This window comes from Centropristis striata, chromosome 11 (assembly GCF_030273125.1).
Source record: "Centropristis striata isolate RG_2023a ecotype Rhode Island chromosome 11, C.striata_1.0, whole genome shotgun sequence".
NCBI lineage: Eukaryota > Metazoa > Chordata > Actinopteri > Perciformes > Serranidae > Centropristis > Centropristis striata.
The window spans coordinates 27,834,557-27,852,937 of record NC_081527.1 but is presented as its reverse complement, the minus strand read 5'-3'; the positions used below and the strand labels follow the sequence as shown (position 1 = coordinate 27,852,937).

Below are 18,381 nucleotides of genomic sequence, written 5' to 3'. Positions count from 1 at the left end.
TTCTTTATTTCTTTTTTTTTTTTTTACTGAAACTCATTTTTCAGGGTAGGTTGAGACAAGCAAGCATGTTGCTTCTCCCTACTCCTTTTCAGACATGCAAAAAAATGTAGATTATTTACTGTTGTACTGTTTTAGACTGTTTTGTGTGTGAAAAAATGCTGTAAAATAAAAATGCTATCAAAATAGAAATGTCAATAGTTTATTTTCAATTAAATTAAATTAATTTAAACAACCAAATGCAAAGTGAGTAAACAGAAGAAAAATCTAAATCAAATCAATATTTAATTCGACCACCCTTTGCCTTCAAACTAGCATCTCTTCTTCTCGGCATTTTCATACACCTGCCTAACACTTTTGCACAGAACTGTATATTTTAATGTTTTAAATAAATAAATACACATTTTGATAATACTGTTGAAACAAATTTGATGATTTGTACTACAAACTGAGAAAAATTGGTGATCGTGTGTATCAAATTAGGCTTTTAGGGCACAAAATTGATGCTTTATGAAGCTTTTATCCAACATCAGCTGACTGTGATAACTGAACAGAGTATAAAGCGAGCTCTGTGCCAAAAAATCAAAAGCAAGGTTATAAAACATTAAAGACTGGACATTGGGAGTGAATGCCTGATAAAGATGTTCTGCAGTGTTCACACCTCTCCATCATCCAGCTCAGGCCCACTCTCTCCTCCTAGTGGCGGCTCTTTGATATGACCCCTCAGCTCAGACACAGACATTACATCACCTCGACCCTCCTGCTTTTTTAAAAAAAAGCATCCAGTCTACACTCGGTGACGGTTACGCAACAGCCATCATTATTCGGCGGCCAGCTACAGTCAAAGGCTCTGCCAAGCCACCCACATCACCGCTTCCCTCCGCCCGCCGCTTCGCCCTCAACCACTACCAGGCCACCGCGCCAGCTAAAAACATTTCCAAGGCCCATTTCTTTTTTTTTCTTTTTGCTGAAAGCGCTCACCGTCAGTATTATCTAATCAGTATTGAATTGTTCCAAATGAAACGCAAGGGGTGTGAGTCACTCTCCAGGTTTGTTTTGTGTCCTGGCTCACAGTGTGTAGGCTCACTTTTATGATTCATATGTTTGCCAGTGTGGAAGTTTTTTTTTTTTTTTTGCTGCAGGCTGGCTGCTCTCTGGCTCCGGCCCCCAGAGGAAACTGTTAGGAAAGGGAAGTTTTGTTGTCTTTTTCAGTGGCTGGGGTCGAACGGGTCCCTAACTACTTTGTTGAGAGACATTTTTTTGTTGTTGTAATATGCTAATCTGGTGCTTCTGTGTGAGGGGGAAGGTGGAGGTGCCTGCGGTGTTCCTGCCCAGCAAACGTCTGAGGGGGACTTTGTTTGAATAAATGTACAGGAGGGACTCATTTATACTGCTATGACTTTATACAGTATACTTCACTTCACTCACACTCACACAATATCTGAAACCTTTACAATTAATCCATCCAATCCAAAAATACACATTAGTTTTGGTTTTATTTCCCCAGTTTCCACCTGGAAGATATTTGCCTATACCCAAGTACAATGGAGGTAAATGGAAACTTACAAAATTACAACGCCCAACATAGCAACATAATTTTCCTGAATCTCTTACTTTGGAAAATTATTTTAAAAATCCATGTGGACACAATTACTGGAACTATTTTATTCTAAATAAATATTTTTTTTCAAATGCATTTTTTTCAATATGGTAATATTAAATCTGAAAACTGAAACCTTTAAATGAATTCATCAAATCCAAAAATATGCATTCTTTTTTTTAATTTAAAAATTACAAATTAAAGCAACAGCCTTTTCCTGAATCTCTGCGCCAGTTACTTTGGATAATTCATTTAAAAAAAAAAACCCACATGAGCACGATTACTGGGACTATTTTATTCACAAGAAATTGCTTTTTACATGAAGTTAAATATATTTTAGATATATATTACATTAAATAAAAATGATCTGTGTGGTTGGATAGGAATGTGAGGATTTTTTTTGTACGTTTCTTTGTTTTTTAGGAAGGGTGAATATGGGGAATTAACCATTTTTAAAAGGTAAAAGGAAGGCTAACATGGATTATTTAGCATTTAGAAAAGAAAATTTAGAAGACAGCTAGCCAGTTTTACAGACTAAAAATTCACAGTTTACTTTGTTACTGAAAACGTTCACTAACTTTTAGTACAAATGCAGTTTTAATTGAATGTGCCTTTCATCGGGGGAGTTCTGAATAGAGGGCTGACCTGACAGGTGCATGTTGAGTTAAAAAAAATAAAACTCTTATTCAAGTGGTCTGAAGCTTTCTGAGCTGGACTCTGTCCTTCACATTGATAAAAGCAAATCAGGTAATCAATGAAGATGGTAATAGAGAATATTCTCCCCATTATGGGGTTGTAGATGGATGTGAATGCAGTTCTGGTCATGCAAGAGTGTTCTTTCTCTCTTTTTATATCTATCCAAAACAATAGTGTCTGCAGGCTTATGCTTCTCTCTCTCTCTTAACTGATGTGAGATAAATGCAAGATACTTCTAAAGCGCCGGTGTGTTTGCTGAGTTCAGTTTTGGAGAATAAAGTAAAACCTCTCAGGACAACACACTGCAGTTCTGTGAGTTATTTGAGGGAAAGGAACATGTTGTGCAGCTCGGGGAAAAAGAAAAATACTGCTCGATGTTTCACACTGCTGCTGTCTCTTAACCTCACGTCTATCACATATTAATGACACCTCACGGCTGCAGGTTTACATGTTGATGCACTATAAGACACTGTAAATACCCACAGCGTTATTCTATATATCAGAGCTCATTTAGAGCTTTGACAGCTGAGTGTTAACAATCTAAATAAACCCCTTCAGCAGCTAATCAAAGCATGAGGACACAATGAATTTAAGGGTAACGTTCAGTTACATTAAAGAGGACATATTATGCTCATTTTCAGTTTCATATATGTATTTCATGGTTCTACCATAACATGTTTACATGCTTTAATGTTTAAAAAACACATTTGTATCTCATATTGTCTGAACAAATCTGTCTTCTGTCTTCTTTTCTGTCGGAAACGCTCCGTTTTAGCACCTGTCTCTTTAAATTAAACCTCTCTAAAAAAAAGAATATTGTGCAACTTTGCAAGGTAGTTCTCAAGCCATGGGTGGAGATACTCAGCTACTCAGTATATCCTAATGAGTCTGCATGTTAAACATCATCGTTTGCTAATCCATAGCCCACAAAAACCTGACTGGGTCTACTTTTTTACAGTTTGTGGGTTGTTTGGCACGCCAGAAAACCACATTTTTGTGTGGAAGCACTGGAAAAAAAGTGTGTTTTTCAACAGGAGACATTCTACTTTTACTTACACCTACTCCTTTTCAGAAACTGATACTCTTGTCTTAAATGTTATATTATGTTACATTTATGTTCAAAATAAATGAAGTTCATTAATTCATTCACACTGTTGCTGCTGCCCTGATGTTAGAGTTACTTTAATTGTTGATCTCACTTTAGGTCAACTAAACTCGAACATGTAAAGCATAAATAACACATTTTAAACCAGGCATTTGGTTAATTATTCACAAAATGTGATTCTATAAAAAGAAGTGAAAAATATGTCGACATGACAATATGTCAGCTGATCCTAATGAGCCATTTTCTTTATTCTAATTCAGTAACCTGTCTGACTCTGTCCTGTTTTAGGATTTGGATTGACCAAATTACCATGGGGGGGGGGGGGGGGGGGGGGGGGGGGGGGGGGGGGTATAAAAAATTCTAGAACTGTAAAATACTTCCATTTGAGCCATAAAAACTAGAATATTTTGTCCTATTGAACATGTTACAGCTTGAGTGGAAGGCTCAAACAGCTAAAACTAAATTTGAGGAGCGATTATAGCTGTGGAAACCAGTTGTTGGCGGTGCTGAGGAGCAGGGCGGTAAAAGCCAGAGGCAGGCTGGGTAAATCAGGGGTGTCAACAGGCTCAGTGTCAGTCTAAAGCCTTTGTCTCTAGGCCTACTTATTCTGGTGGAGGTGACTGCCGTTGCCACATCGGTGAGGAGCCGGGCGGCCTTGGAAAATAAGCGTGGCATCTCTGACAAATTGTCAAGGCGGCTCCCCCTGCTGGGCTTTCACTGTGCTCGCAACAAAAGAGACCCCCGGCTTTTTTTACCCTCTCTCTCTATATCTATCTCTCTCTCTCTCGCTGTCGCTCTCTCGCTTTCTCTGCCTCCAATCCATCACTCTCCCCAGTGTGCAGCTCCCTCCTTTCATTCCCAGAATAGGAGAACAAAGACAAAAGGTGCATTAGAACAGGAGAACAGTACGGGCCACCCAGGGACTCAATGCAGCAGCCGAGCAGCACGGCGAGGTGCCGCGGGAACAACGGGGCCTGGGTGGCTGGGGGTGGAGAGAATGAGTGTGTGTGAAGGTATGTATGCAAGACTGTGTGTGTGTGTGTGTGTGTGTGTGTGTGTGTGTGTGTGTGTGTGTGTGTGAGAGAGAGAGAGAATCGCATGACCCACAGCCACCCAATCCCCACCTGTCCACACACAAATTCTTCATCTGTCTCACTTCAAATTCAATTTAGAGTTGTGTTATCACCACTGTAGAGTGAATTTACAGCATGGAAACACACACACACACACACAGCATCAGTGTTTAAGTATAAAATCAATGCATTGTGTTTCTATCTGTTTAACAAAGTTTGAACCCGTGGCTGCAGAGTCACACTGTCTTTTCTGAGGACAAACCCACCGAGTGACTGTCATTGAAAAATCAATGCCATAAAAAATATCCTGTTCTAACAAGATAACATAAATAATCCAAAAAGATTCTGCACGGATCATATTAATTGCAAATTTCATAAAATCCCAAAATTCCACACAGTGAGCTGTTTCATCAAATAATGTACAATTTGCAAATAGGTCATACAAGACAAAAGATCAAATTAAAAACTTAACAAATCGCAAAATAAGGTATTTTATGTTTTCACTTGGTTTTGTTTTGTAGTTTCTCTTATTTTTCAGCTGTTCTGTTTAATGTTGCATGTCGTGAAGCGTGCACTGGACTTAAAAATGGAGCTCTTTAAGCTTGAAAGTTCATTTCATTTTGACAGTTTTCCACTGTATACACAAAGTTTTAGAATGTGGTAGCAGAGGATCTCAAACCGGTGGGTTCCCAAAAGAAAAACATGACAGAAGAGGAGAGAAAACTAAAGACATATACAGTACTGTAGGATAGGAGTTGTCTTCCATCAAATCACAATTTTAATTTGGTTTTGATTTCAGCTTCTTACAATAACTGTAGGAAGTACATTTATGGGAAGAAATTTCACCTGATATGGTTCACTATATCAGGGGGGATACACAGATTTTACCTGGTGGACACACCATATATGCTATATGCTATTGGTCTTTGGAAGACACAGAGCCGGAGTTATATAAGAGAGTAAAAGTGCATGTGCTTAGATGAATGAGTGCATACCAACGGTCACAGTGTCAGCCACGGAGGAGGGTAATTGGAAAGTGGCAGATCATTAAAAAAACTGTTCTGTGGCTCGTTTTTACCAAAACAGCTGGAGGGAGACACAGTGACGAGTCGTAATGTTCTGTTTCATGGGTTTGATTGGCTCGTTGGCAATTTGGAAGTGCTGTTAGAGGCTTTGGAGAGTGTGGGAGTGTGTGTGTGTGTGTGTTTGTGTGTGTGTGTGTGTGTGTGTGTGTGTGTGTGTGCATCTATAAAGTCAAGGATGGTCAATTTAATCTTTTTTTTATCAAGTTTTGGCCGTTATAACCCCTAAAAAATGTCAATATAGTTTATATATGTTTGTACAGGCGTCAAAATATGAGTCATATTTCTGTCATATCCGCCACCATGTTGCTGATGTAGCAATAATGATTGACGGCGTTGAGAGTTTAAGTGGCAAATGTCACACTTGTGGCGGGATGGGTCAAACAAACCACAGACTATCACCAGGAGAATGGAGTTCATGTCTCATGTGAAATTAAACTACTTTTTATGTAACTCCTGTTGCTCCCGTCACCCTTGTAACTACTTCACTTCCAGCATTTACATAATTTATTTCCTTTTTAAACTGTCTTTTATAACACCCAACCAGGAAGTATTTTGCCCTAAACCTAGGTTAGTGGTTTTGTAGCCTAAATTCACAGAAAACTGCAGCTTTTTTTAAAACTGCGCCATATTTGTATGTATAATGACGTGTGTGAGCTATTTTTAGAATGCTCAGCTCTGTACCGCGAGCTGTGAACTGTACTGCGAGCTGTGAAACGGTCATGTGTCGTTATTGGTGGTTCTGATAAATGGTCTATTCTGTCATCAAGGTTGGCAATTTTGTTAGTCAAATCTCAGAAAACACAGACATCACGAAAAGTAACTAATTCAGGGCAAGAAATGCAAAAGATAAGGACAAATCCAATGTAAGTCAAACTCAAAGATATTTTAAAAAAACTTAAGGCAGATGATAAAATGATTAACCTGTCTGTAAACATGCATCATCATTTACAGATCTGTTTCAGCTTCGACCGATCTGTACTTAATGCACAAAGTTTTCCTGTGCAAAGAAGGAGCACTTCGGATACACTCACTTTCGGTTTTTCTTTCAAATAAAAGTGCTTCAAATAATCTGCATAAACTTTCTCTTCGCCTGACTCGCTGGTTCACAACCTTTCTGAACTTCTGACTCGTTTAAACAAAGCAAGTGTTCCCACTGTGGCCAGAAGTACTTTAAGCAGTTCAGCATACTTGATGAATTTCATTCTTGCAATTTTTGAGTTGCAGCCACATGGTTGAATGCACTCATTATAAGTCACTCTGGATGAAAGCATCAGCTTAATAAAAGTAATATAAAAGAGAGGTGAAAGTGTCAAATATTGCAGAACAAAAAACAGAGCTAATTCTGCAGAGGAAGGCCGTGTCATGTGGTTGAATGCATGGGCAAAGCTTGAGTTGGGAGTGAGGCTACTATTTGGGTTTAGTATCAACTCTCTGCAATCATGTCTCCTAATAATGTGCTCTAATACAGATATACTACATTCTCAATCATGCTTTGAGGGATACGTTTTTTCTTGTGGATAACGGCCACACTTTTAGTTAATTATGTAATTTTAAACATGCATTTAACAGTCAGTGCGTTTACATGCACAGCTTAATTGAGCTATGCATAAAAATCGATTTTGGCATCTAATTAGACTTCTGTCCTTGTCCCAGTTTACATGCAACTGAGAAAATTGAATAACTGACGGGAACGTGTCCTCCTCCTCAACACTGGGTGGCGATATGCGTCGTTTTTAGTGGGTTAATATGGCGCCCTTTCAGTTGACCTCGGTTCAAAACTTTGTGCCGTCGCTAATGTGACCGGCTAATGTGACCAGCTAACGCGACCGGCTACTGCAACAGACATTCTTGAATGTTTTTGTTCCAGTGTCATACGCCAGCACGGGGACGGGGGCGTGGAGCATGTGGAGCATGGGAGCATGCGCACATGCATTGTCTTTTTATACATGCTGGCGAAAATCCTATTCCAATCGCATTATCTGGCTGTCCTAATTGGAGTTGGAGAACTTAGTTAGTCCGACATTAGTCGGACTAACGCGTTTACATGCACTTCAGTTGTCCAGTTATAGTCAGATTAAGGCAATAATTCGTTTTTTTTCAAGTGTCTTGTAAACGTACTGATTGTGAATACATGGTTAAGGTTAGGCAATAAAACGACTTGGTTGAGGTTGGAAAGTCCTAACCCCCCTCTAGTGGAAGAAAGCGAGTTCCTGCTGCACCAAAGTTAAAGCGGTCGCCCCATGTGGATGAATGGGTTATTCTACGTGCTGCGTCTAGATGAAACTATGTGAGTAGTGATTATTTATCAGTTGTTTGTAGTTACAGACACCTTACGTTCAAACCTTATGTTCATTGTTTTGTTGAGTTTAGCCATTTTACTCAGGTGTTGCTGAATATACACTGGCTGGTGAATGCATTTAAAATAAATGTTACATTATATAATTTGTATTTCTGTATTGCACTACACATTAGTTCTAGTATCTTAGCTAATGTCTCTATATATACTCATATATCTCAATATAGATTATTAAAAAAAATAATGAGAGGAGGATTTTTCTTTTCATTATGCAGTTCGAGAATGAAAATCAAAATGTCAAGAATAAAGTTGAAATAGGACTTCGGGAAAAAAGTTGAGAATAGAGAATAAAGTAAACTTTTGAGTTTGGTAAAGTGGTAATGATGTTCACAGATTGGTTGTTACCGTGTCAGTAAGTCATCAGAGGAACATTGTTTTCTATATCCAAACAGTTAACATTTAAGGTGCAGTAGAACTTAAATCTCCTGAGATATTCTTGGTAGAAGCTACCACAACTTTTATTTTTTTGGGAAAATCTGCCTTTATGTCATTTATTTGAATTTTTTAGACATATATTAGATGCATTGAGGAAAATCAGGTTGTAGGTTGCAGTCTGTTTTACCAAAATCAAAAAGTGACTTTATTTTTGTCATTTTGACTATTTTCTTGAAGTGCATAATTCATTTTTTTCCTCCTGTCATTATTTTTTTCCTACCTGGCCCTGGCTCTTCCGTACTATACCTACGAGACTGAGCTGGAAATTAGTCAACGTGAGTGAGTTTCCAGCTTACAATGAGTAGATGCCCTTATCGGCTGTGTCAACCAGTGTAATTTTGAGATAATAATTTTTAGTTAGGATAATGATTTTGAGATAACTCTGCTATAGTTAGGTTTGGGGGAAAACATTGTGGTTTGGGATTAAAATGAGTATCATTTATGCCACAGGAATTTCATTAAGTACATTAAAATAAGTAAACACAAAGTTTTTGGTTTGCACAGGACACAATCCACTCTCTCCTGGCTGAAAGTCCCATGATTGACCCATCATTTCATCTTGAAATACTGCCTACTCAGACTTGCTGGCTTTTTATTTAAAAGTTATTCATGATACGTCAACGACAAATATAATTCAGGACAAAATATGTGACACTTGAAACTTGCGTTGGTGTTGTACAGGGCGGTAATCTTTAGGAGACCAGGCTGGATCTTATGTGTTTACGGAATCTTTTATGCTCACACCTACATGCAATGGCTACTGTTGTTACCAGATCCCAGCAATTAACCCTTTATCGGGCGAAGAACCGTATTTGGTAACTTCAGCGGATATCCAAAATGAGGTCCCCATGTCTCTGTGAGGTCGTAGAATTAACTTTATTGATTTTGACCTCCAATGTAGAAATGAAAAATTTAGGAAAAAAATCTGCAAGAAACAGTCATGTTATTCTTCAATAACTATGAATAAAAATAAAAAATAGGCCTACAAACCCGGGGTGGGAGGTAATATTTCGAGAAAATAGATGCCAATTTCCTAGATTTAAGTGGCAAATCTTGCAGATTTAAGAGATTTAAAGTGGCAAATCTGCACGAAAAAAGTCACAGATTTACGAGAAAAAAGTGGAGAAAAAAGCAACTTTTTTTCTCACAGATTCACCACTTTAAAATCTCATAAATTTGTCACTTTAATCTCGTAAACTTTTTCTCAAAATATCACCCCCCTCCCCTGGGTCCGTATGTTGTTTTTTTTTACACATTCCACATTCTGGCTGTATGGAGAACCTGATGGATGTCTAATGGACCGACTTCTTTTAAAAAAAAAAAAGCAGTTGGTAGGCTGGATTATTATGTGACCTGTGATTATTATGTGACCTGTGTTTTTATAACCTGTACCAGTATAACTTGGTAAGGTGTTGGTCAAAACTTAAACATGAGACTTTAAACTTAAATACACCTGTGACCGAAACAGAAACATGCTTTTATTTACATACACAGACAGTATATAATGTACTATACTGTCTGTATATTGACTATAATCCCCATAAGCTGCTTCAACAGCAAACCGCAGCAGCAGCAGCACTGAAAATGTTCCCTGCAAAGTCACCTGTGGGGGGGAAATGCAGCAACAACAACGGAAAAGAGAGAGGGAGATGGGATAAAAAGACATGGACACAGACTGAAGAAGAGAAGAAGAAGAAGAGAAGGAGAAAGAATTGGACAGAGAGAAGGAGATAAGAGAGAGAGACACATATAAAGAAAGAGAGAGCGGGTTCAGGCAGAGTTCAGTCTCATTAATAAATGATTGCAGTCAGCGGCGGCTCGACTCCAACTTGTCAATAACGCAGAGGAGCAGCTCTCATCGCTTTCTTTCCCCCCCAGAGCAGGAAAATATGTTGACAGAATGAAAATAAGGCAACGTCCTTGTATTTCCACTCAGTAAGGGCACAGTTTCTCTCTCCCTTCTTCACTTCTGATTTCAACGCTGTAAAAATCTCTGTTTTGATCCCACCACTTTGCCCTCTCTGATCCGACATGCTGGGGGGGAAACAGCAAAGGAGCCGGCGCCGCTCATCTTCCACGGGGAATATCTGAAGCGTTTCAGTACAAGATGCTCGCCCTGTGAGAAAATTGCCGCCCACTTGAGCCCACAGGTACAATGCAGTTGATGTCGGGAACATAAAGCACACTACATTACAAACACGATGAGTCATCCGCCATCGACCTCTTGCTCCTTCTGTATTTCTAGTCTGCTGTGATTTCAGAACATTACAGTGATGATGTTGAAGATTTTCCAGATGTAATGCTTAATGTAATTCAACAGCTTGGCCGTGTGACAGCTGGCAGGGCTGCATGTCCAGAAGCACTGCTCTGGTACAGGGCAGAGAGAGCTTTAGAAGGACATTATAGGCATTAAAATGCATTTATTTTTAGCTGCTGGGCTCCTACTTTGTGTGTGTGCAGGTATGTGCTGGTTTAGCATAGATTGTGTTGACCCAAACCTGGCAACCCACTCACACTGTGAGGACACACACACATTCTAGGGACAGGAAAGGTGACTTTAACTGTTATTTTAGAGGTTTAAACTTAAACTTAAGTCATGCAGAGCTGATGTTTAAGGATAGAATAATGCTGATATTCTAAATATGCATTAACGTCTCTCCAGACTTTTGCAGAGAGAAGCGTTAGAGGCAACCAAAGGCTACAGACACAGAGAAAGAAGTATCCTAAATATTAATGTGTTGGAAAGTGAGTTGATCAAACTCACATATGGAGGTTTAAAATGAAAAATAGATCAGAATCACGCATCATGCAGTTTGCATAAACGTCTATCCTGACTTATGATCCTGACTCATACATGTAGCCATGACAGTCGACAATGATTTAAACATTAATGTTGCTGCAAAGAAGCTACAAATTTCAAAACGTAAATGCTTCACCTAAATCAGCAGAGCCATAATATAATATAACAAATTCAGTATGTGAAATATAGTCACGATCTCCCTTTCTGTTCCTGCGTTATATTAGAATAAAAGTCAGAAAAGTGTTTTTGCAAACATTATGGTGTCACAGTCAAACTGTCCTTTGACCTCATGAATATAAAATGTCATCAATTTATCCTACTACAAATTTGGGTAAAAAATTGCCATAATTAGCGTCTAAATTCTTGATTCATGTCCCAAAAAGTATTTTGTGAGATCCCATTTACTTTGACCACTAAAGTCTGATCAGTTTATCCTTGAGTCTGTGGAAGTGGATGTTTGTACAAAAGTTAAAGAAATAAATTCTAGGCATTTATAAGAATGGGACGGATGGAGAGACAGACTTACATATACATGTAAAACCTAAAAACATAATGTCTCATAATATGATATAATGTCTCCATGCACGAGTCTTTTTGCAGCTTGGAGAAGTGGGTTCAAGCCTGAAGTGGCTGGGGCTTCACCAGAGAGTCAATCTAAACACAGCCAGACAACTTTATGGGACTGTAATCTTTGCCTATAACTTGTGTCTTTAACTGTACTAGTGCAGTGTCATCGGAAGTATGTGTTCGTATAGTGGGAGATGCAACATAAGAAGTGAATAAAGCTAAATCTCTGCTTAGCATGCTAATCACAAATAACAGAATTTGCACATTACATGCAGACCACTACAACGTCTGCAACTCCATAAAACACCTACTTTTCATAAGGTACGCACACCATCCAGCAGAAACACATTGAATATTGTTATTCGCTGGAAACTATTCCAATATTATTTATAAAAATTTAACCTTGTAGCACACTTTAAAACTCATAAAGATAGGTAGGCTAAATAGACTTACAGATGAGATGAGTCAGGGTGGAAATCCAGAGTGAATTGTGTTACTGACCAGGTGTAGGCCTATCACACAATGGGGCGGAGCTCCCCTAAAAGGGGGCGGAGCTCCCTTAAAAGGCGTCCGATCGGAAACAGTGCAGTGCCGCAACGCGTCCTACGTAAATAATGATATTTTGAAAAATATTCAAAAATCTTAAAAATCGAGGATGCACACCTTCGTGCCATACACAAGCCACAACGAAATCTGAGGTCAGTCTGACTAACGGTCAGCGAGATATGCCCTAGACACACACACACAGACGCTTCTTGCTTTTATAGATATACATAAAGCAACATTAACAGACTGTTTAGACCACAAGGGCAGACGGACATTTTTGGTTGAGTTTGTGTTCGATATCCACTCTTGTTTAGCTCTGATTTTGGTCTACAACAACTCCTGAGGGATATATCTGCCTCTTTAGCTGCTAAATGCTCAAAGTTCCACTTTCATCACCAGCTACTTTCTAATTGAGTCTGTCTGCTGTTTGCTGCTCTGCAGGAAACAAGTTTACTGGGTTTACTCATCGTCAGATTATCTCTTCTTTGTTACTGACTGCTAGTGTTTGGTTCTTATACTTGGACAGCATCTTTATTTAAAGAAAGGTAAGCCATATAAAATCATGATGACTGCAGCCACAAGATGATGACATAAATTAGAAGTATTATTTCACTGGTTATGTGATTACAATTTGAGGCTGATATCCATGTTTCAGAGCTGATGTCTGCAGCTTGTTACTTGAGGTCTAAGGCTCAAAGTGTTTGTGGATAATTGTGTGAAAATCTGCCGTTTCTTTGAATCAGTCACTGTAAAAAAAGAAAAACGTGGAAAATGCTCCAGCCAGAAGTACGACACTGCCGGGTTGATGCTTGTGAAAATACATAAATGGTGTGAAATGTGTCACTTCCAGTGTGCTGGCTCTGTTTGAACAGACTTTATTTATTGGCATCTTTAACCAGAACAGGTGCGAAGCCATCAACATTCTCAATAGCAATATATTACTCAGAGTGGCGGCAAACATAGAAAAAGTGCAGGTTTGTGGGGTTTTTTATGACACACTGCCAGACAGTTGGACAAATGAATGGATTAAAGCTGGAGAATAAATACCAGCTTAAGGTTACATGGTGATTTTCCGCCCAGACTGTTCACTCTGTTAGAACAAACAGCATTAACGCAGCAGGGAGGAGCGAGCGCCCTGTGTTTAACTGCCAGAGTGTGACAGAGAGAGAGAAAGCAGCAATACGTACGAGAGCTCAGCAATGTCCGACATCTGGATTTTAGCCCGGCGAGCCAGAATTGCCATCAGTTGGAGGCCTTCGTCTGTCTGGAGACCACTGGTGACGATGAGGGGGGAAAGTAAAGACAGTTAGAATTAAATTAAACTCATCCCAAAGAGTGTAACTGAAAGCATAGTTAATATTTTACATATTAGAAGACATAAATGCATAACTTAAATGCTACCAAAAGCATCTTTGGTCGATGGAGTGGAGTATTTCTTAGAAGACATTCAACCATGACCATCCTACCAGGGGGACTGAAACATATGTTTTCATTAAAAGAACGCCAAAAATACACTGTATTTTAAGTTTCTAGGTAACACTTTACAATAACCATCATTTATAAATGGTAAACAGATAGTTTATTAATGTTTAATCATCATTTATAAACCATATATAGGCCATTAAGAATGGTAAATACATCATTTATTAACGTTTAACTAACTAATGATTTATAAATGACAAATAGATGGTATATTAATGTAAGTTTATAGTTACTTTACCATTAACAAACAACAAAAATTATAAATAATTGTTTATTAATTGTTTTAGTTGCACTCATTTTAACATTTTTAACACCACATTAAGTATGTTAATGCTTTTGAAAGGATTCCTTTACCTTTAAGAAATTGGTTGAAAACATTTAACGATTAAATATGTATAGCACTTTGTAAAAGGTTAATAATTGGTTTATAAACAATCTATAAACATCACTAGTTGTTATTGTTACCAGTTTCTGTTATAAAAGTGACCAAAGCGAAGCCTAAAATCATAACATTTCTGTCAAAATCACTTTACGTTTTGTCTAAAATTTTGCCAAAAATAAACAGTTTAAAATAACTAGATCCTGTTAATAACATAAAATTCTTCTCCTCAGCGACACTGTGAAGCCACGATTGATTCTGCTGAGACGAACGGTCACGTGACAAATATTCACTGAAAATATGTTTACACAGAGCAGAGAGGAGAGGACAGAAGAGGCTGGAAACATGACTTCAAAAGATGTACAATATGTGGAGACACAATCTTATTTTCCAAAATGCATGACACTTACGGGCACTTTGAAAAGTGCTGTATATGTAAATTCCATTTTATTCCAATTTAAAAAAAAAAAAAATATATATATATATATATATATGTATATATATATATATATATATATATATATATATATATGTATATATATATATATAAATTCAACTTGTGTTTTTTCTTTTTTTATGATTTATGTCATTATTACAAGTAGGGATGGGTACCGAATTCGGTACTTCTATATGATTTCATATAAAATCAAACGGTACCATGTTTCGGTACCTTAACGGCATTAACTTTAAACTGATCATTGATTTCAACTTGTTTTCATTTAACGTCTTTGATTAACAAGCGTGCTGACGATCGCACTATTTATTTATTTTATTTACCTCCTGGTCTGGTCCTGTCTGCTCACCGCGGCCACTAGCCACTAGCTACTGCCCTCTTCCAACCCGGCGCAGAGACGAACAGCCGGCTCTCGCCTGCTAGCGGCCAGCTGCTATCTCTCCAATGTCTCTACCCGGGCTTGGCCTTCGTCTGCCTCGAGATTGGACCTTCCTTACTCCGTTTGCTCTCTCCATTCTTCTGTAGACCAGTCATTAGCAGCTAGCAACTAGCTGCTGCATCTCTGGTCCTCCGCTAATACTCTGCTCTTCAACTCAGGAATATTACCTGCCGATTTACTCCAAACTGCCTCGCTGAAATTAAATCCCTCAGACTCCTGCGTCATCCTCGATATGTGCACAGAGCAGCCTGACTCAACTTTGTTTATTCCAACCATGCTATGCCCACAATACTGTCTGACCGGTGCTGCGCCGCACAGCTACGACGTCATCACAACAAATCACACTTGCACTTGCAACCTTTTTTTTTTTCTCCTCCGTGCACTTGCAACCTGAGAGCGCTCCTCTGCATTCTTTGATAACACTGCAACCTTCATGTTACAAAATGCACGTTTGCTCAACAATAAAGCACTGCTCATCCTGGATTTTATATTGTTTTGATATATTTTTTAAAGTTTATATTTTGAGAAATAAATATGTTGAATTGAAAAAATTAGACTTTATTATTAAACAAATTAACATTTATTACCACATAAACAAACGCAGAAGTACCGAAAATTGGTACCGTTGAGTACCGGTACCGATTCCCAGGTACCGGGTATCGGTACCGTATCGGTTCAATTGTGAAAGGTACCCATCCCTAATTACAAGACATTTTTTTAGTTGTTCCCACTTCTAGCCATGATGCTGATTCCATAGAGCTGCAGGACTTATAGGTTTATATATTGCAGTGAAATACAAGGACACGGTGAGTAAAATATAAAAAGAGCAAAAAACGCCCTGAAACAGTTTGTTGGGGTTCAGAGGGTTAATAAAGATGGTTTGCTCTGCACATCACGTTTGTTGGTGTCATGAAGCTATGAAGTTTTTTTCAGTACAGAGAAAGAAGAGGCAAAAAAAGTGTATCTTCCATTTCTGCAGCTAAAACCAAGACTTGTGTTCTGTGTGTCAGGTAAACACTAATGAGGGCAAATGAAAGTCTTTGAAATTCAAATGTGTGATAGAGTAAAAGGTTTTCAAAGTTTGTCACATTTTAAATTAGGAACATCAACCCGCTGGAAACATAATTAAAGTATCTCTCTCTCACCTCGGACCCAAGTGAGGGTTTGACAGAGCAGGAGAGGTGTCGCCATTCTACAAATACAGCTTTCCTTTAGAGGTCTCAGTTTGAGGGGTTAGGGGGGTCGTGAACCTGTTTTAGACATTTTTCTTCTTCTTTTTTTAAAAACTTTTATTTAACCAGGAAATATCCCATTGAGATTAAGAACCTCATTTTCAAGGGAGCCCTTGGCCAAGAGACAGCAAACACAAAATACAGTTACATATTACATAAGACACAGACCTTAAATGTGTTATGAGAAACAAGTGCATATTGTGGAATTGGCCTAAATAACTCTGTTTGGATTTAAAAGTGCTCAAAGAAATGAAGTCAGTTAGCTTCCAGTCTTTCTGTAGCATATTGCAGCATAAGGTGCAGAGTAAACAAATGCCCTTTTACCCAACTCTGTACGAGCAGAAGGGACAGAAAGCAAAAAATTTATCTGGTGAACGAAGAGAATAAGATCCAGCATTTCTCACAGTAATTAAGATGCAAATGTATGAAGGCAGAAGTCCCAATGTTGCCTTATAAATGTAAGTATACCAATGACCAGCCCTTGGAGTGGCCAGAGCAGGCCATCCTACCCCAGAGTGTAATTCACAATGGTGAGTGGACATCTTACAGTTAGTAATGAAGCTCAAAGAAGCTGATAAACACTATCAATCATTCTAAGACATTGAGCAGCAGCATTCATGTACAAAAGATCTCCGTAATCCAACACAAATAAAAATGTTGCAGTGACAAGATGCTTTTTTACATTAAAAGATTTGATTATTGAAATTTAAAGCTCTTACACTGTAAAAAAATGTCTGTAGATTTAACGGTGAAAAACTGCTAAACCATGACAGTAAAAGACCGTAAAATGATAAATGGGTTAATTCAGTTTCGGTAACAATGAAACACCGTAAATGTATATATCAGCCAAAACAGTTTTTCTTTACAGTTTAAAAAAAATAATAATACATGATTCCACAGTAAAATACACTGGCACCGTGTTTTTAACAAAAATGTACTGTAACGTTAGGGATGGGTACCTTTCACAATTGAACCGATACGGTACCGATACCCGGTACCTGGGAATCGGTACCGGTACTCAACGGTACCAATTTTCGGTACTTCTGCGTTTGTTTATGTGGTAATAAATGTTAATTTGTTTAATAATAAAGTCTAATTTTTTCAATTCAACATATTTATTTCTCAAAATATAAACTTTAAAAAATATATCAAAACAATATAAAATCCAGGATGAGCAGTGCTTTATTGTTGAGCAAACGTGCATTTTGTAACATGAAGGTTGCAGTGTTATCAAAGAATGCAGAGGAGCGCTCTCAGGTTGCAAGTGCACGGAGGAGAAAAAAAAAAAGGTTGCAAGTGCACGTGTGATTTGTTGTGATGACGTCGTAGCTGTGCGGCGCAGCACCGGTCAGACAGTATTGTGGGCATAGCATGGTTGGAATAAACAAAGTTGAGTCAGGCTGCTCTGTGCACATATCGAGGATGACGCAGGAGTCTGAGGGATTTAATTTCAGCGAGGCAGTTTGGAGTAAATCGGCAGGTAATATTCCTGAGTTGAAGAGCAGAGTATTAGCGGAGGACCAGAGATGCAGCAGCTAGTTGCTAGCTGCTAATGACTGGTCTACAGAAGAATGGAGAGAGCAAACGGAGTAAGGAAGGTCCAATCTCGAGGCAGACGAAGGCCAAGCCCGGGTAGAGACATTGGAGAGATAGCAGCTGGCCGCTAGCAGGCGAGAGCCGGCTGTTCGTCTCTGCGCCGGGTTGGAAGAGGGCAGTAGCTAGTGGCTAGTGGCCGCGGTGAGCAGACAGGACCAGACCAGGAGGTAAATAAAATAAATAAATAGTGCGATCGTCAGCACGCTTGTTAATCAAAGACGTTAAATGAAAACAAGTTGAAATCAATGATCAGTTTAAAGTTAATGCCGTTAAGGTACCGAAACATGGTACCGTTTGATTTTACATGAATCGGTACTCGGTAGTACCGACGGAATTCGGTCGGTACCTATAGAAGTACCGAATTCGGTACCCATCCCTATGTAACGTATATACAGCCATAGCCATCACTGTAATTTTTGCATGTTTTTTTTGTAAAAATACTTTTTCTCACTGTTAAATGTACTAAACACCATATCTCTAACAAAAGTATACTGTCATATTTGATGGTAAAATCTTTGTATTATGCGGTATTTGTAATT

General features: G+C 38.5%; 1 protein-coding gene across 3 annotated transcripts in view; it reads right to left on the bottom strand.

Annotated features, from left to right (window-relative positions):
* LOC131980073 (receptor-type tyrosine-protein phosphatase N2-like) overlaps positions 1-18,381 on the bottom strand; it is a 314,375-nt gene that overhangs the window by 202,457 nt on the left and 93,537 nt on the right. For all 3 annotated transcript variants that reach the window (XM_059344220.1, XM_059344221.1, XM_059344222.1), the window contains exon 10: positions 13,448-13,534. In XM_059344220.1, the coding sequence (XP_059200203.1) occupies positions 13,448-13,534 (87 nt within the window). The remainder of the gene's footprint in view (positions 1-13,447; positions 13,535-18,381) is intronic.